We start from the raw sequence: 21059 nt of genomic DNA, 5'->3' as shown, positions 1-21059 counted from the left end.
AAGTGTATGCTGCTTACTTCTTTCTGTATCTATCTCAGATAGATACTGAAAGAAATTTGTAGTAATAAAAAAGCATTTCATTAAAATTCTGATGTTGCTGCATTTTTACACTGTCAACACCATTGACTAATCAGGCTTCCCAAATTATTCCCAAAGTTGCAGAAAATTTGCCGTAAAGGACACTTTAACTTATATTTAAAAAAAATCCCCCCAAAAATTTACTTTTACTGAATTATTTACCATTTTCTTTAAACAGCTACAATATTATTCCGAATTTCGCTAAGGTGACATTCAGATACCTCAGGGAATGATAATTACAGAGAGAATCCAGTGATAACATAGCTCACATGGCATGACCTTCATTAGTGCCGCTGAGTTTTCCAAAACATAAAAATCGCCTGTTCTTATCTTTTAATACAACACAGCAGGGCAAGAGATATGTTTAAGTATTCATGTTTTTTAAGCAAATGTTGGCTCTTTTTCCTGACCTCGTTTAATCACAGTCTATGCAGCACACCCTTATTTGAGGAGTAACTGTATAAATGAAGCTGTTCTTATAAAGCCTATATATTTTTAAATCTGTTCAGAATATACTGGCTTCAGCAGCATTTTTTCTAGCTCCTCATGCCAGCAGACTGTTAATTAAACAGAGGCTGTGTCTTATTCTCTAAGGTGGACTTAAAAATGGATAGAAAAAATCTGCATTACAGAGAACTTTGATATTTTGATTAATCACTTTTTTATGATCATCCAAACTCTGATACATGATACAAAAAAATGATACAATCATCCATCCAGTTTTTGTCATTCATGATTGTTAAAAATGTAATGTTTTTAACCATAGAGAGGAGACTGGGAATATCCCTAAGCATGTGTTCAGGATAGGAATAATTCCTTACTTGCAGGCGAGTAATTTGCAGAGGATCATTTTTAACTTGATTTTGATCCGGTAAAAATCACATATTTCACGATATTTCAGCTCAGTACAGTCAACACTGTACTGACTTCCTTAATACTAAAGCACATAATCACTGAGGTGAGCACTTGACTTCTGGCATTCAGTGTATTTTATATTTTAGAAAGATCACAGGAGCAGCAGGGACATTTGCAGAAATAGAGTGTAATAAATGTTGCCCAGCATGACACTTTTACAGGTAGGAAGACCGACATTCTCTTGGACAATTAATATATAATTTATTTATTTATTTTTGTTTTGTTTTTTTATTATCTGTTATTGCCTCTGGTTTGGTTGTAGCAGAGTGACTTGTGGCATATTCTACTGTAGGTGCCATTAACAGACAATTCTTTGCTACTGCTGAAAGATCTTTTTTAAACAATAGCTTTTTTGTTACCTTATTTTAAGATAACAATAACAAACAAACAGTACACAGAACATTAGTTAAAGCAAAAAACTCTCCTCTGTTTTTTGCTGGGTTTTTCCTCAATATGTGTACACGGAAAGGGATTTGACTACAGTGTTTTTAAGGAAATAGGAGCTCAATGGACAGAAAGGTCAGTCAGAATGGATTAAATGGTGTTAAGCACACTATATAAATTTATAACAGCAATAAAACAGACATTTTATAGTTCTTACCGAACCTTAATTAATCAGTTTAGAATGTCTTATTACTTGTTCTCAGTAGTAGAGGTTATTAGGAGCACATATGTCTGAGTACAGAATTATTTGTAGAAGCACAAAGATTAGAGTGGATCTGTGTTGACAGTCAGCACTAACGTACTGGAATTGGATCGGGAGGCAAAAACAAATTGATTTAAACATCTCCAGTTTGCCCAGTCCATAACTGCGTCACATTAAGGGGGATTTTTTTTTGTAGAAATGTATATACTTCTTCTTCTTCTTCGTCTTCTTCTTCTTCTTCTTCTTCTTCTTCATATTGTGCAGCTGACCATCCAATCTTTATTTTTTCCTTTTTTTTTCATTCTTTGTAACAATAAACAGACTTGCGTTTGAGTTTTGTAATAAAACCCTAGTGAGATTTTCAGAAATTTAATGTCTTCTGGTCTGTAGTAGTAGTAGTAGTGAATGGTGAACGCAAGAGAAGTGTCAGCATCAATATTATTTTGAACCTTTAGAACTGGCTTGCAGGGATGTGTGCTAAGGGAGCACACTGCTGCTGCTGTAATCCCACATTCCTCACCGCATCTCCCTGCATTTACTGCAAGTGACTGTGACCTGCTCTATCTAGTCTGCAGGCCTGCATGCTGCTGTAATTGGTATGCATTGATATTCTTCTGTGTCTTTACCCATCCTGTAGTATTAGGGAGAGCAGCGTGATGGCTCCTGCTCCAGTCAGATGTGTCATCCACACAGAGGTGATTTAGCCAGCTACCTGTGAACACTCATTCATGGGATGTGCCCTGTTTCCAACTCCCTCCTTCTCTCTCTTTCTCTCTCTCTCTCTCTCTCTCTCTCTCTTTCTTTCTCTTCGTCTTTCCTTATCTTTCTCCACCTCTCCACAGCCTTCGCTCCATTCTTCTTCTGCATAGTACCTTGCTCCCAGCTCCTGGAAAGAGCTGCTCTCTTAGCGTACTAATACTAGCCATGCATTATTCATATGTTGTTTCTCTTTCTCCTAGCTATTTCTGGTGTCTTTGCACTCTGAAAAAAAAATCCCTAACAAGGAAATCACCAGAGGTTTGTGTGGTGCCTTGAATGTTTGATCACTCAGTTTCCTTTAAACACTGCTTAAAATAAAACACAAACAAAAATACATACTCTTACTCATGTCACCCAGATATAAGAATAAGTTATATTCTAAATAATGATAGTGACATAATGAATGTAATTTCAGCACATTTGCATGTGTGTTTAAGATGCATTTGTTAGCTGGTTGTTAGGGTTGCATAAGAGTTCGATTATTACTCTCTAATTAGTCCTGATGAGTGTCCAAGGCCAAAAAATGATGTGAGCAGAATATTTAAAATCTCTCTCACTGCTCGTCTCTGTTTCTTTATCACTCTTTTTTTTCACCCATTTTAATTAAATCTTTAGGAAAAGAAAAAAGGATCATTGAAGACAGGGCTAAGCAGAGCTGTCCTTGGGCCATTGCAGATCCGTCATTCTCTTAGAGGCAGAGGGGGTAAGCTCCCCACAAGCTCTTACAGAGCCCGAAACTGATCTTACACACTCTGTGCGCCGCCTGCAGACCTGTGCAGCTCTCTCGACCTCGGAAAATACCTGATTGACGTGTCAAAACCAGCACAGTCTTCTAAAAGAGTCAACTTCAAATATGGACCCTGTTTAATTGTCAGCCTTGGCTTCATACCTAGGTAATGCGTGTATAAGGCACACAATCCCTAATGCTTCAAAGCACTGCTTCTGAACTCCAGTCGTTAGAGTTTGCTGTTCTTTATAAGCTCTACAACATCCAGGTTAACTTACAGAGAGCTTAGGAATCAGCTGATGAGCTGAAGTCTGTATACATTACAATATATATGGTGATATTAAACACTCTCACTGAGAATTTTCACCAAAAGGCAGTGGTAATGCAATATGTGTTTAGAGTAATAAAAAAAAATTGGGCAGATATAATCTCCATGTGTAATGGAAAATGACAACTTGTGGAAAATGTGGATCTTGTAAGGCTGGGTTTTACAGATTCTGTTATATATATATCAGAATATAAAATCTGGGTTCTGTGGTTTGTATAGAATGTGGCGTTTTCAGGATTATTTATTTAAATCAGTTAAAATTCTCTGACTCAATTTTTGGTTAGCCGATATGTTAATTCTGGTTATTTGATATTGTATTTTTTTGTTGTTTGTAGAATCTTTTAATTAATTGCATTCATTAAAATTATTTGATTAATCATCTGAAATAATAGTTATATGGTGGTGGTGTACTTGTGTAAGTGTAATTTCTGTGTCTGTGTGTGTGTGTGTGTGTGTGTGATAAAGTCACAGATTTGCAGGTGTTTACTTCTCTGTCTCTGTTGAGGAGGTACTCGTGTCTACACTCAGTAAAATACTCTGATATTGTTGGTTGTCATATCTCTTGGCAAACTGGGGGAAAGGAGAAGACAAAAAAATTGCCTGGTCAGTGTGCAGAGAATTAGTGGATGGACAGATGAAAGAAAGACAGACGGCTGCTGTCCATTGTCCAATCAAGCTGCATCTCTCTCTCTTGCTCTCGGTTTCTCTCTCTCTTAGTAAACAGTCTGAGTCAGTAGCAAAGCAGCGAGCTCCATTACCCCAGCTCTGTCTCCAGGCTCCTGCTGCCACATTTAGATTGTGTCTTTTATCATTCCAAATTGACATTTATGCTTTTACTCGTATTGTTTTTCCAAGGTTTCCCACCGCTCATGTCGAGCAATTTATTTTAATCCCTGTCATGACGGGGCCCTGTAGCCTAGCGGAGCTCGGCGGCGGTAATTTCAGCATCGCCATGCACCAGCAGCAGCGAGCTGCTCCGCAAAAGCTCTAGTGCTGCCTCTCTCCCCTCTCTGCCTCCCATCCCGCCTCAGCCTCCCCACCAGTAATTGCTTTTAGCCTTTTCTTTTCCTCTTAGCTTTGCGCTTTCTCTCTCACTCTCACTCTTACTCTTTTCCCTTTGCTTCTCTCTTCCCCTGACATGGATCTTTGACAGCTAAGGAGAGTGAGAAGAAAACACAAATTCAATTCCTAGATTATTACCGACGGTATTTTTTTCATGTCCAGCTCTCTGAAAATAACAGATCTTGAGAGCTTTTCTTGTGATTATAATACCATTGGAGGCAGGCTCTTGTTTTCTGTTATTGCTGTACATGTGGCGAAGTGAGACAGAATATAAAAAGCAGCACAGAGTGTTGTTCTATATTTTGTTTTGTTTTTTGTTTGTTTTTCTTGTTTTTTTCTTCCGTAAATGTGCCTCTATTTTTTCCATTTTTTTATTGATTTGCCTTTAATTTAATGTAAATGTGTTTCTTACAGTAGTGAAGTACAGCTGCTGGAATAGGAAGTATTCATCAGGGCGGATAGGCCTTTTTCCATGCCAGTGTCAAGCCTCTGCCTCCTTGTGTTACTCGCTGAGTATTTTGTCTGCTACCGCCGTTTGTTCACTGAATCAAAACTCAATTATTCATAAACACTGTTAAATGGCGGGGAACGGAAACCTCAGGGAGAGAGAAACTCGGGCTTGTGAAAAGAGAGAGGGAGAGAGAGAGAGAGGCTGGTGCAGATTAATGAATGTTGGTGGCAGAAGACGGAATGGCTTCACAGCTGTTTCATGTTCCAATAAAATGGATATCATAAAGCCTGTGATGCAAGCGGAAATGTCAGAAAGGCAGCAGGCTTTGACTGCAGCACAGAGCCTTATTTGAGCTTTGCAAAGCCTCAGTGTCTTGAAAGAATTGGACCCGGATGCAGATTTAACCTCTGTTTGAGGTTTCTGTAAGGACTGCTTTAAAAACTTTCTGTTTAAAAAAAACTCTTAAAGTTGGTGGAAAGGAAGTTTATTGAATTGATTTTAGAAAAATAGAGCTCGGCTCTGCTATTTGTGTCTTAAGACGTTTGGATTTGAATGATTAATTACTCGGCTTCCATTTTAGCTTTAGAATAGATACATATATGTGGGACAATCGAAGATGTTTTATTTTAGAACGGAAGCGGGATAGTCTCGCTTTGTGTCTCTTTCATTTGTATTCTCTCAGACTGCAGACAGCATTATTTCTGAAATGTGAGATGTAAGATTTGAGGCTATGTTGCTATACTTTTTATCAAGACTATTTTTTGGGTTATATTTGTGAAATTTCTTTCTTCTTGGCAGCGTTGGTTCTTCAGAATTCTCGCAGCATGCCAACTGCTTTATGCATTGCCAGGAATGAATGCTATTTTAGGTCAAAGCCGCATTCAATCTTATTCAGGCCTCAGCTTCCGTCTGGACGGTAGTCTGGTCTTATTTTCACACTGGAAAATCAAATTGTATTTTAAAAAATGGACTTGAATTCTGTTGAATTTATTCACCACTGTCCAGCATTTTTCAAGATGTTCTTTTGACTGTGGTGTAAAAAATTTTTTTACCCATTGTAATTGTCCTATAACATTTGCTTTACTATTTGTAAGTGTGTGTATTTTAATTTTGAATACATATTACCCAGAAAAAAAATCCATATCATAACCATTTTAAGTCTAGTATTTATGTACATATGTTAATAATAAATGTTTGTCTGAAATTGATTGCTGTAATCAAGTATAAAAATAACACAGGTTAGTTGTTAACACTGAGGTGTTTTATGGTACAGATTAATGCCTTGCAGTGCATACTATGTTATTTCAGGAAAAGGAGATTAAAGAAAATATAAAATATTAAGAGAAATACAATTTGTAAGGTTTTTTGTTTTTCATTTCCTTTTTTAAATTTAATGGAACATGCACACACTTTAGAATTGATACATTTAGTTGTTAGGTTTATTGACTTATCTGAAAAACAATTGTTAGATTAAAATCCTTAGAAGAACTCCTATTTATTTATTTTTTTATCTGTTTATTTATTTTTATTGATTTACATTATGTACCACTGTAGTTGGTACATTGTCCAGTATAACTTTTAAGGTGCTTATAAACTAATACAAAAAAATCATTTGTAAACCTTTTTTGTAAATGTCCTAATTTTTTTTTTTTTGTTAGATTTAGTGAAGAAAAAAAGATACAAATTGAGAAATCCTTCACATATTTGTTGTAAATAATGAAACAACAGAGTAATGGTTCTGGTTCAGTTTAAATAAATCATAAGAATGGCCTTCGTTTGAGAAGTTTTTTTATGTCTTTCCGGCACACGTAGGACGTAAGTGTTAAAAGGCTGTATGTGTTCACTTTATACTGCTGCTGTAAGGTCACCCCACCTTGTTCTTGGTTAAATCTGTGTGTCCGCTTTGTGAATGGAGTTGAAGGGAGCGGCCCCTGGTTGGACGACCGATCACTGCTGCTCTCTTTTGCACAGCTGAAGTCGCTTGTTTCTCTGATACGTTCCTCTTTTTCCACCCCCGGCCCATCCACCACCTCCTCACCCAGCAGGAAATATACATTACATTAAGGTCTTCTTTGTGTCCGAGCTCGGCGTGACGTGGTCCACTAATAACAGTAGTCTCCTGTAATCTCTGCATTACTGTACTGACTTTGGGCCCCCTCCCTAGCACAGCCCTGCAAGCTCTGCGGTGCGTTATGTAAAAGCGCAGGAGCGACCCTATTGTCTCCTTCTGTCTCGTCCACTTCACACTGAGACTCCTGGCGCGTTCTTCTCCCGAGTGAAAGGAAAGACGGTCTAGCTCTCCCTCTTTTTACACAGCCGGGTGTTTCTATTGAGGCCCGGTGCCACACAAGGCCATTCAGTGGTCCCTTCAATGGCTGTCGCTTCGATTTCGAGCTCCAGCGGCAAGTCTGAAGGCGAAAAACAAAAGAGGACGCTTCAGATTGGAGCCAGGCTAAGGATATCACAGCATATTAAAACTGCAAGTCCTACAATGCTTGTACAATACTTTTGTGCAGGAAGGAGGGAATGTCAAGAGCAGCCCAGGGTCAGCTTTGATGGACATGTTGCCGGCCCATAATCCAGTGTTTTCGTCTTATTGTCAGGAGTTTGAGTTCCTCCAGAGTTCTTCTCTCATCCTCGGCGCGAAGAGAGAGTGCAGGGGGCTTTGTGGCTTCCCTGTGTTTGTTGCGAGACTGTTTTGGCCTGCTCTGGCAAACCATGCAAGGGGAGATTACACGGCCCAGGCCCTCAGACCGTAGCCGATCTCTTCTCGGCCCCAATCCCCCTTTCATCTCTCTACCGCTTTTTCTTTTCACGGGTTCGGAGAGGGCTTTGAATCACAGTCCTGTGTGTTGGGAAAACTGCCTTGGATGAATTTTAATTTGTTTGACTCTGCCCAATCACTGGAGGAAAAGAAGGTTTATGCATGGACTGGTTGTAGAACGTGTGAACCGTGCCAGTGTTATCTCTTTTATTGTGTTTTCATTTAGATGCTGGGCGTTGTGTTAAAGCAAACAACGACAGGTGGAACAAAGGTTAAGAATACATCTAGAGCTTTGTTTTAACTGTGGATAATCAAATTCTAAAATAAAATGCATGGATTATGGAAGTGTCAAGTGAGTCTTTAAATATGATTAAACATAAGGTATTTATGTTTAGGTAGGTATTGTTAGGGTAGGTATATTTCCTTTCAGTAGTGTAGTATTTGTATGTTTATAATGCATGTTTGGAATCAAATGCTCTGTTTGGTATATGTGTATAGAGTTTTATTTTTGGCATGATTAGCAGGCGTTTGGATTCTAAATGAAGAGCTAGGCAGGCTTAGATAGCATCAGTTATAGGTTTTTGAATGCTAATTGTGTTTAAGTTATCTAATTCAGAACCTGAATTAATTCAAATATATAATTTATTATATAAATTTATAATTTATATAATAAAAATAATTATAATTATTATTATAAAAGTAATTAAAAATGTATTTACATTTTATCATACCTAAAATGCAACTCAAAGTGCTTCACAAAACAACAGTAAGTATAAAAGACAAAAAATGCCCAAAAGAAAAGAAAAAAAAACAGATTAAGAAAATTATTACAGTAGTGATACAAATTTACATTTCTGGTCAAATATAGGCATGAATAAAATTGTGAATTAAACACAAAAATCAAAATAACTATTTCTAGAAAAACAACAATTAAAATAAATTTGAGAAATTTTTTAGAGATATCAGTTCATGTCAGATGGAAAAATATTGGTTCCAGAATTTTGATGCATAATGTGCTGTGATGCTAAAATTGGTGTAATCTAGATATGTTAGTACTGTCGCTGCATCATTCTAAGCAAGGTAAATATGATTTGTGGTTTTGGGCAGTCCTTTATACAGTGTGTTAGAGCAGTCTAGTCTAGTAAAAAGACAAAAACATGGATCATTTTTCAGCATTGTGCAGCTTAAGGAACAGCCAGACTTATGATAAATTACAGAAATGAAAAAAATAAGCATTTTTTATTATTATTTTTTTTTTATCTGCTGTATATATAAGATTTTATAATATAAATATATCTCCATATAGTTTTTAGTTTTATCTACATATAATATTTTTTTTTGTTTGTCCAGGTAAAGTTAGACTGAATGAAAAAAAATAAATAAATAAATAAATAATAATAAAAAAAAATAATATATATATATATATATATATATATATATAAATATATATATATATAAATAATCAACCCACCATATCCATTTAAAGCTTTCTAGAGGCTGATTTTATATATTTTATAATCTGTATTTGTGTATATATATATGAACATACTAATTACGACACACTGTAGTAGATTATATTATATATTATTCAGTATAAAAATATAATTTGCAACCCTCAAAATGATCTTAAAATATGTTTTTATGAATTTGCCAAATGGTAGCTAATATTTATTCATTTGGAAATCCTGCAGTAATATCCTTCAGAGAAAAGGTAGAGATCACAGTGCACAATGTATATGAAGCAAATACAGATTATAAAATATATAAAATCAGCCTCTAGAAAGCTTTAAATGGATATGGTGGGTTGATTTTATAGACTACAAAACTACATAATATGATTTTGTTGTGCCTGTTATGTGATTTGATGGGACCAAAATCATAATTTGTTGTGACTGTCTTTCTTTAAAAGGTATAGACATTTTATAAATGCAATTTATTTATTTTATTTTTTTTTTTTACTGTACCTATTCAACATTTCTAACAGTTTTGCTGTCTGTCTTTCATGAGTGGTAGCTGAATTTACTGGCTTTAAACGTTTTATACCAAAACATGACACACCATTTCCAACTACAGTGATTTTCAAGGTTTTTCTCTTTTATCAGCGCAGATCTTATTTCATAGCGATCAGCCTTCAATCTGTTCCTAAACTTCTAACATTTCACATCTCACATTTTGTATTGTACCTTTCACAGCACAAAGCCAAAGAAATTACATTCACTCCGTTCATTAAGCCAGCAGGAAAGCAGTCTCGGGTTTCGAGTCTCAGATGTTAAACTTGTGCTTCCATAAGCATTGCGCAAACAGCAGCATGTTTTGTACAGATGTAGAGATGCTGTAATTGAGGCTTTTCTCTTATTCACTAAGTTAACGCTTTCTCTCTTTTCTCGCAGGTCCATCCAGCCACCACAGTCAGCTGGCTCCGCGGCCTCCTCTTCCCCCACCACACAACCACCACCAATCTTCGGCTAATTCGCTGAACCGCAGCGCCCATGCCAGCCGCCGGAACCCTCAAAGCCACACACCCACCTCGGCCCCCGTCGACGGGCCCTCCACTCCGGAGTCCGTGCAGCTCCAGGACAGCTGGGCTCTCAACAGCAGCGTTCCGCTCGAGACACGGTCAGTTTAGGTCCTACATCACTCGCGCTCACTGCTGGGAGCCAAACCCTATTGTTAATGTGTTGGCTAACGCACACCACATAATGACTCATGTCTTTAAGTACGCTGCCAGCCTGTCATTGGGAATGACAATTTGTTCTTAATTCGTTTTTAATTGACCAGCCTGGCTAGATAGAAAATTATTAGAAAAAAATCTGTTCCTTTGATGCATCGCTCAGAACAGATAAGATGAGACTGTACTGAACTGTAACAGTTTTTTTAATCAACATCAGCTGCAAATCATTAGTCCAGTAATCAACAGTAAAACTGACTGGAATAAATTCATAATTCAGTTTTAATTTAACTGTTAGAGAACTAAGCCAAGTCTTTTCCTCACCTCATTTAAACCCAATTCACAACAAATTGTAGCTTGTTTTGTATTTGTATGCATGGTAACATTAGTCTTTTCAGGTAATGTGTAATATTGTAAATATTAATGGACTCCCTGGACACTGCATTTTTTACTACCACAGACTAAAATCTGTAGACTTGTTATTACGGTAACGAGAGCAGTTCATACTGTTAATATGTATTAATATGTTTTTGAATGGATTGGAAAATAAGAATATATATCTATAGAATATATATATATTTTGTGTGTGATATTTGTATTATTTGATAAGAGTCTCATATAAAAAATTGTAAAGGTGGAAGTGACCCTATTTAATATATAGTATATATTAAATAATATTTCTAAAGTAAGTTGCAAACAAAAAAAAAACACAATTATGCAGCATAAAAGCACTATATAGGAGACTCAACCTCAAGTTTCACAGAATAAAGGGGCTGCTGTTAACTTCTTTAACACCTTTAGGTGGACCTACACAATCTTAAGGAGGTGATTAATTGTAATGTCTCAAATGTAATGTCTCATCAACACACACACATGCATATTGCATGTGTAATATGCAGAATTGTTGTCAGACACCTCGTGCCTTCTCAGAGCATACCTGACTGTTGTGTTCAATGCTGGCCGAGATTCTGTAGATCCTATCTTTACTCTATGTAACGTAGGCAACATAGATAATATTACATTGAAAATTTCTAAGACAGTTTAGTTTTGAAAGCCAGTTAGATTACATAATAATAATAATAATAATAATAATAATAATAATAATAATAATAATAAGAAGAAGAAGAAGAAGAAGAAGAAGAAATACACTATTTTAATTATTTAATGAAAACAGCTATGAATGAGTGTCTTGTTACCCATTTTATTTCTAAAAATAAATTAGGGTGCTTTTAGGATTGTAAAAGTACTGAACGTAACTCCAGTGGCTGCTCTGTGGAGAAAAATAAAAAATAACTTTTTTATTAATTAATTAATTTTATTGAATTAATGTCAGACCAGTGTATTAAATGTATATAAGAAGTAAAACAAGCATTTGTATTGTTCTCTGGAAGACACACCCCAACAAATATTCATACAGTGTATACAAATCAGTTGAGACTAATATAATGTTAGTTCTGCATTAAAGAGCCTCTACTGATAGCAGATATTTCTCAGAAAAGATGGTAAACATATACTAAAGAGGTTAGGTAGAGGTTATTTCTTTTGAGGAACTTTAAGAATCCTTTGATGTTAGCAGTCATATCCTTGAGCATAAAATAGCTCGTGCTGGATTTCTTTCTGGTGTAAAAGCCGGGAGCCTATGTATTTCGTATATCGTGCATCATAGCATTATGCCAATGGCAGGCTAGATAAATAGAAACAGATCCAGCACAAAATATATACAAAATTGAATTCAAATATCTTAATGCTGTAATGGTTTATATGGTTTAATGGAAATGGTTTATAGCACCACTATTTGCTTGTGTTGGGTTTTAGATATTTATAATTCTGTAAATGATGTATTAAATTCTTATATAAATATTTGACTTTTCGTTTTTTAATGGGTTTTCAAAATTTAAAAATTGCTATTAATAATTAAATAGATCATGGTGATTTGCAAGAATTATATTTTAAAGATGTAAAGTTTGTTTTTTTAAACACACAAACTGTTCTTTAGACATGTAATTGTTTGGCCATGCTTAGATGAGACATTTTAGTATTTCTTACTTATTCTTTTATATAAAAAAAATGTGTATATATGCTGTCTTATCAACCATTTTATTTATAAAATTAATTAATAAATTAGGGTGCTTTTAGGATTGTAAAAGTACTGAACTGGACTTCAGTGGCTGCTTTGTGGAGAAAAATAAATAAATAACCTTTTTACCCTTGCTAAATTAATGTCAGACTAGTGTATTAGGTGTGTATATATATATATATATATATATATATATATATATATATATATATATATATATATATATATGTATATAGTAAGTATATATTTAGTAAGGGTAAAAAGGTTATTTATTTATTTTTCTCCACAGAGCAGCCACTGAAGTCAATTATTGTAAATTTTCACAGGATGGAAAATCTGCAATTATTTATTTATTTTTATCCTAAAAATAAAAAAAATCACAGTACAAGATATAATATTATTATATAATATAATATAATAATATAGGGGTATCTGCATGTAACATGCTATATTTCTATTATTATATTTTGTTAGTTTTTTTTTATTTTTTATTTTTGTCTTTATATTTTCTTCCTAAAATATATAAGGAGAAATTATTTGAAATGCCTAATGTAAAAATATTCTACAAATAAAAGATAATGCGTTAATTACATTATGTACAGTTACACTACCATGGTTAATGTAGTGCACAATTCTAAAATACAATTATAATACTTTTTTTTTTGTTTTGTTTTATTGTGATACCAAAAAAGATTTTCCATTTTATATTAAAATAGGGTTGAACAAATCAGGCGTAACCAGACCTTTATTGTAGCGCGAGTGTGTGCACGCAGCCCACGCACCCAGGGTTACCCTGTACACACACACCTTCACACCATGGAGCACACACACGTACCTGCACCACACAGGCATTCACCGAGCAATCTGTCACCTGTGGACACAGTCAGCGTGTTATCTCACACACACGGACACCTTCGCACATGATGCGCACACACAGCTCCACCACTCTTTCTCTCTCTCACCCACCCTCTCTCTCTCTGTCTCTTTCTGTGTCCTGGTGAGAGTTTTTTCCTGTGCTTTTTATTTTTTGTTTTCTGGGCCGCTCCTTCTCTCCTGCAGGGTGGAGGTCGCTCCCCTCTGCTCCTCCATCACACCCTCTACATGCCAAATACACTATTCATGAGCTTCTGTCTCTCTCTCACTCACTCTCTCTCTCTCTCTCTCTCTTTCAGATGTTTTATTCAGCATATGCTCTGATACAGGGCACAGCCCAGTCCCTCTACTCCACCCTGTACACACACACACACACTCCGTGTGTCTGCTACCCTGTCGACACAAACCTTTACACTGTGGGATCCATCACTATCCACTCACTCACACGCACTGCACACTCACCACAAAATCCATCACCAGCGCTCACCACCCAGCCTCACACTCCTCTCTCCCCCTCCCTTCTTCTCTCTCTCACTCACTCACTCACTTCTTCTCTCTGTGTAAAATATTTTGACATTCGCTCTCAAATGGAGGAGGAGTCTGAAAAATAGGTCATGCTATGGCAGGCATGCAAAATAAGACTGAAATACTGAAGCACTGCGGCCTACCAGAAAGGTTTCACTCTTTCTGTTCTTTCTTCCTTTTTTATTTTTTATAAGAGTGTTGGCAAAGACAGGTGGACCAGGCCATATGGTGACAGATTGGTACAGAGTCCCTGAGAAAAATATGAAATGCGCAGCTGTCAGAAAAGATGGAGTGTCTCGTTCAATAAAGTTTGGAAGGGCAGCACAGGCCCATGTGGATAGAAGACTGTGCTCAAAGATAAGAGAAGATTATATATAATATGCTAAGAATTTTCTACGTGTTTATGAAGGACCGTGGACAGCTCCAGTACATTTAAATAGAAACTCTGGGCCTAAAATATGATGCCCATTTTTTGTGTTAAGGTCTATGATTCTACTGTAAAATTATAAAGCAATGTATTACTTACTGTATTACATTTTTACAATAATAACAAAATAATGATAATTTGTAAACATGTATGCCTTCCAAAATAACAAATTCAAAAAATCTCAGAAAATAAAGATTATAAAAATAAAAATATATGTTTAAGTAAACTGTTAGAAAGAGCAACTAATAAAGAGTAAATTCTGTAAATAAATAGGTTTGGTATGTTAGGAGCAAAACGGAAAATGTATTTATAACCAAAAATAAGAATAAAAATTAAAAGGGTTTAAAAAAAGGGGATATTTATTTGGGGTTTATAAATATATGTATGTGTATATATATTTTATTTGTTTTTTTTGTCTTATTTCTGTTTTTAAAATATTTGTATAGCTATAAATGTATGGTTGCTCCACCTGCCACTACATTATAATATATTTAAACATAATATCAAAATTGTATATATATATATACTATATATATATATATATATATATATATATATATATATATATATATATATATATATATATGTCTATTTATATAGCATTTAAAAAAATGGCTGAAATAGCAAAAAAGATGCAGAGCTTTCAGACCTTAAATAATGCAAAGAAAACAAGTTCATATTCATAACGTTTCAGAGTTCAAAAATCAATATTTGGTGGAATAACCCTGGTTCTCCTCCACCAGTCTTACACACTGCTTTTGGATCACCCATCTTCCTCTCAATTATAATTTGGTGTGTATATATATATATATATATATATATATATATATATATATATATATATATATATATATATATATATATAAGTGTATATATATATATATATATATATATATATATATATATATATATATATATATATATACACTTCAAGCTCTATAAGCTCTTCATTAATATTAGACCTTTGTTTTTGCTTTATTCCTTGCTTCTATTCCTATCCAATTTCATAATATTACAGAATATTCACAATTCACATTCAGTTTGCTTTCTTTTTCCACGTCAGATTGAGCATTCTTTGTACTCGGAGCATCTGAATATGATGTTGATTGAAGGTTTAAAATTTGCATTTTCAACTGAATTGCTCTGCAGATTTTATTGCTCTGTGAGTCAGAAATAATTCATATGAAATTATACCTTGCTTTTATTATTGCTGGTAAAAAAAAAGTCATTCTAAGTATCAAACAATTCTAAGCTCACAGCCCTTCGGCATTTTAAAGTCATGCACTCAGCAGGCAGATTAGAATGGCTTCTGTTCGGGCATATGGACTTGACCTCCACACCTTCTAGTTCTGTATTGCTTTGTCTGTCAGATGGCCCTGTCTAGTATAAAGTGCAAGCCCAGCAGTTGGCGGAGCAGTTTTGTCCATTAATACCACTGGGTGTTTACCAAGGCAATTTAGTGCAGCCTTCAAAAGCACAATGCAGTGCTTCACCAGGGGCAGAAAGGTTGACTTTTGACCTCAACTCTGAATTGCTGTCTGTCATAGTACCGTTAGGAGAAATGGATACATGTGCACAAGCGAACCCACACAGAAACCTACATTAACCGGTAAAAGTTTGAACCCACTCACAAGTGGTTTCTTCATAAAGTCGCTGTTTTACATTTTAGAATAATAATAATGACATCACAACCGTGAATTTAACCCAGGTTAATTTATAGTACGCAGTGAAAACTTGTTAAATTAGATGTATACTGACTTTTGCTCCCATGGAGGCTATAGAATGCTGCACTGACCTGCAGAATATGCTCATGAGCTTTCCTGCATTAAATATACAGGTCATTTATGCCAGAGTCGCTTTTATGATAGCACAGAGAGTTCTAGCCAGACACCACCAATTACGATCATTACAACACAATGTACTGTCCACTGTGGGTGGCAATGCCTGGCAATAATGTGCCCTGGGTGCCCATAAGTAACCAGCACAAAATACAGTTGTGCAAAAGTATAATGAACCCTGAGGGTGCAACAACATCTGATATTATAAATATTAATAAACATTTAAGTTAGATTAAATCAAAAAGAAGACTAAATGCAAGTATTGTTACTCACCTAACAATAACATTTGAAGTATTTATTTATAACAAAACAATTGTTATAACAAAACATATAATTTAAATAAACTTATAATTTAAGCATACTTGTTTAGTTTTCAGTAAAAATGACTAATAACCATATTAAGTCAACTTTTTTTCTCAAATTCTTTAAATAAATTGAACTTATCCAAACGCATGCAAGAGTCCATATACAGAATAAAAAAAAAGTAATTACACCCCTCACATTTTTGTAAGTATTAAGGTGATGACCGAACAGGCTCCTTCCTACCTGCACTCGCTCCTGAAGGCTTACGCTACCTCCCGGCCGCTGCGCTCCTCCAATGAACGTCGCCTTGCTTTGCCAAACATTCACACAAAGCAATCCAGACTGTTCTCATACAGAGTTCCCCAATGGTGGAACAAACTACCTTCCACTACCAGATCAGGAGAATCTCTCGCTATCTTTAAGAAACTCCTGAAGACAGAGCTCTTCAAAGAGCACTTACTCTCTTAACACCTCTAACACACTAACTACTTCTAACCTCATTTCCTTCTTCCCCTCCTTCACTCCTCTATCCTATTATTCCCCTTTGACCTCCTTTTATCCCTATCCAAAGATGTTTTACCTTTAAACTTATTTTACATTGTACTTGACTATTGTAAGTCGCTTTGGACAAAAGCGTCTGCCAAATGTAATGTAATGTAATGTAATGTAATTAAGACATGACACTTTTGATACAATGTAAAGTAGTCAGTGTACAGCTTGCATGACTGTCAATTTCCTGTGACATCATGCAAAGCTCTTGTGAACTCCATGCCCAAGAGAGTTAAGGCATGAAAATAATGGTGGACACACAAAATACTGACACTTATAATATAGGTCACCACATTTTCAGGTGTGTACTCACTTTTGTCACTAGTGGTTTTGACATTAATACCTGTGTGTTGAGTTGTTTTGAGGACGTAGTGAATTCCCTCTGTTATACAAGCTTTACACTGATTACATTGTATATTGTATACAATATATTTAACTGGTACTGTACATAGACACAGAAAAAATCCTCACAATCTATCTTTTGTAAGGAGAAGGTGGAAAGCCTTGTATTATTCTTCTGCCTTTTTTGCCTTTCTTTAAAAAAATGCAGATTTCGTCTTATTTCGGTCTTCCTCTGCATGTGAAATTCCCCTGCCTCTCAAAGGTGGAAAAGAGTATTGTTCTCTTCCTTCACCTTCATTCCTCAGGGACAGCACTCCATCCTCAAACATTCCCCCTCTCACTCTATCGCGCAGCACGCAAATGAGCGCGTGCCTTAATAGCCTGGTGTCGGAGTGCAGAGTGAGAGGAGCCCCAGCGCTGGGAATTCTCACCAGCTCCATATTCTTGGATTCAGGGCCCGGAGCCTGCACTTCCACTAGCTCTATATTTATCCAGGAAGAACTGGGGGGCTCAGGGAGAGGCAGCCCAATTAAAGGTGGTTTGTTGGGGCTAAAGCTCCTGCCGTGCCTCTGAGATGGAGCTAACCACTATGAGCTGCTCTCAGTGAAGCGACATGAGAGAGAGGAGCTCCATTAGTGACCGGCCAAGACCTCATGTAGCTGCCTTTCTTTCCTATTTTGTTTCTGATCAATCATTCAATGCAATCACTTTCATTCTTTTTTCCCACTGTCTCTTTTTTATTTGTTAATGTCTATCTTTCAAGTTCATTTCATCTAGTGCATCTTAAGCTCAGTATACCAAGTTTAATGTAGTTTAATGTAGAACTGAACCCCACCCCACCCACCACTCACCCAACACACTCACCCAACACACTCACACAAAAACTAAACTGTACACCCCCACACCCCCCCCCCCCCACACACACAAAGATCTGAACTTCACCCACACACACACACCCAGTCAGCACACAGAGGCTGACATGACTTTATTCCTTTCAGCAATATTTGCTGCACTCTTAAAAACTATAAACTCTCTACCTCAGTAACTGCTGTGATTATATATGTTCTATATGTTACAGTATGTCACACATCTCTGCACCTTATCCTCACTATACACTTAATTATACCGTATCGGTACTGCACTGTCCTTTCACTGTCCTGTCACTGTCTTTAAATTGTCTCGTCCTTTGTATTTATTGTTACTTAGTGTTATAATTTTATAATTTTATGTTGCACTGTCGTCACTCCTGCACTTTATGTTGTCTATTGCTTGTTGTTCTATGTTGCACCATGGTTCCGGAGGAATGTAATTTCATTACACTGTGTACCTGTACTCAGATGTAATGACAATAAAAGCCTCTTGACTTGACTTGACTTGGATGTCCCAAACAGGTGAAACAGCCCAGCCTGAGTACTTTAATGTGGACCGTTGGCTGATAGCAGTTCGATTAGACATCGTGTGTCTATAAGTAATATAGCCCCACAGCATAGGTGTGCTGTTTTTCTTTTTTCTTTTTTTAAATCTGCTCCGGTGCTCATGTTTTAGGCTGTTTGGTTAAGAAGTGGATAAGGAGGAACAACAGGATTTCGGGTTTAACTCATGATTGTTCGTGAAATGCAAATATCACGCCTTTGATTGTCTAAAAGCCTTGTGACGCTCTGTCCACAACTCAGCAGTGGGCAGTTGCAAACCAAGGTGGGCGAGGCCATGAATCCTCATTTACTTGTTTTTTGTCACATTTTAAATATTTAAGTTTCTAATAGTGCAGTTAGTGCATTTAAAAAAATAAAATGATTAGATGGACTGTAATTAATGAATTGCATTTTTTATTCACCATCAAAGTAATTTTAAACTGAACAATTCAGCCACAGTTTGTTGCACTGTAATAATTAAATATACCAACCCTGCTTAAAGTGCTTAACAAAGAGATGCAAATATTAACAGAATTTAGATTTTTGACCATATTAAAAGTTTACTTAGTAAACACCAAATAAAATAAAGTAGCCCAAACAAAGCAGCAGAAAATCTGCTGATACCTACCATGGCTGTGTACTTCCACTCAAGCATCAAAATCTCGGCTCTTTAGTCTCTGTGTTACTTCTGATTTTACTTATAGCTAGCTATCATATTGTTTTTTAAAAATATATATTTATATATTTTTCTTCATTATAAATGTTCTAAACGTTGTTTTATTAAATGTTAAACGAATAATAGTTTATTATTGTTCTCCTTGGGATATTTGTATTATTTTAAGGGAAATTATTCAGATTTACTTTTAATATAATGCTTTAAACAACTATGCATTATTGGAGAATAGAAATACATAAAAATAGTGCCAAAGGACCTAATAGATAATGAGATTCATTATGGATCATTACAGACACTTTACCTTAAAAGTACCAAGTTGTCATGCAATGAGGAAAAGAAATTCTGTACAGAAGAAAAATATGCATCAAGATGCATCAATAATTGTTTTAAAATCACATCGCAGACCTAACAATTGTAAGGTGCCCAGTAGATACACCCTCTCTCTGTGTCTCTCTGTTTCGTTATGCTTTCATTTTTCAATATTTCTTTCTGTCTGTCCTTGGCTTGTTTCTATTTTCTTTTGCCTTCCCCCACTGTTGCTTTAATATACTTTTTCATGCAGTTTTCTTTCATTCTGCCTCCACTCTCTCTCTCTTTTATTCTCTATACTTGTTTGTAACTTCTTCTATGCTCCTTATTCATTCTTCTCATAGAATGTGACCACTCTAATAGGCTGATCTAGAATGAAAAAAAAGAAAGTAAAGGAGAGAGACGCCAGTGCTTTCTCCCTGCGTATTTTGGCCAGTATTGAAATGCCTGCGCTGTTAGCTAGCAATAGCAAAGCATAATGAATGAACTCTATTTAAGTGCGGTTGTGATTATGCTGCCTCACAAGGGATCCATAGTTTACAGTATGACTAAGCTGAGCGCTTTACACTGCGTGTATACATATTTATAGCCATGTTTAGGACCCATTGTGCAATTTTGTAGGCTGTGGTACAGGCCCATTGTGTAGTTGTGAAGAATTTTACAACTAAGGCTCAGTGGAGCTGCCTTTTCCCACTCTCAATGGGCGCAGTGTGGAAGCTTCAATTCCCAGGCAAATAATGTGAAGACATGTTGCGCAGCTGTCTTTACTTGAGTGGAATTACTTGTGCTCTTAGACACACTTAGCAGTAGATCGTAGCAGCAGAGAGCTGAGGGAATAAAGTGGACATGGCAGGCATATTGACTCATGTATATACTGTATGTGGATGTTCTCAATGTCAAGCACACATAAGATGCCTATGCCATGTAATACAATGTGAAAACTGCTCATCACCAGCAATATATGTATTGTTATACTTACCTGTCATTCTTACCTGTAATACTTACCTGCTACACCTAACTGTTATACTTTCCTTGATTATTTGTCTGTATTTAGGAATGTAAAGCATGGCTCACTCCATAAGGTAGGATGTAGGGCCCGCGGCTTGTTCTAGTGGAGGGGTGAAGGCAAACCTGTAAAGAGAAACGTGTTACATGCGTATATTGAGGTTAACCAATATTATCAAAAGGCCTGTAACTTAGCTGATTTCAAATGTAATTGCTTTTACCTACTGTAATGGACTAGCTCACCTCTGAATGATATACAATGACATAAAAAGTCATCAGATTTTTAACTTCAACAGAAAACATTCAGTCGTTCAACAGAAACTAT

General features: G+C 35.9%; 1 protein-coding gene across 5 annotated transcripts in view; it reads left to right on the top strand.

The window, feature by feature from the left end:
* The window catches only part of tenm2b (teneurin transmembrane protein 2b), a 386378-nt gene that overhangs the window by 294250 nt on the left and 71069 nt on the right, over positions 1-21059 (top strand). For all 5 annotated transcript variants that reach the window (XM_049466164.1, XM_022676169.2, XM_049466163.1 and 2 more), the window contains one exon: positions 10121-10346. In XM_049466164.1, coding sequence (XP_049322121.1) covers positions 10121-10346 — 226 coding nt within the window. The remainder of the gene's footprint in view (positions 1-10120; positions 10347-21059) is intronic.

Source organism: Astyanax mexicanus, chromosome 17 (assembly GCF_023375975.1).
Source record: "Astyanax mexicanus isolate ESR-SI-001 chromosome 17, AstMex3_surface, whole genome shotgun sequence".
Taxonomy (NCBI): Eukaryota; Metazoa; Chordata; class Actinopteri; order Characiformes; family Acestrorhamphidae; genus Astyanax; species Astyanax mexicanus.
The sequence above is the reverse complement of the archived record's forward strand: the minus strand, read 5'-3'. Positions and strand labels throughout refer to the sequence as shown.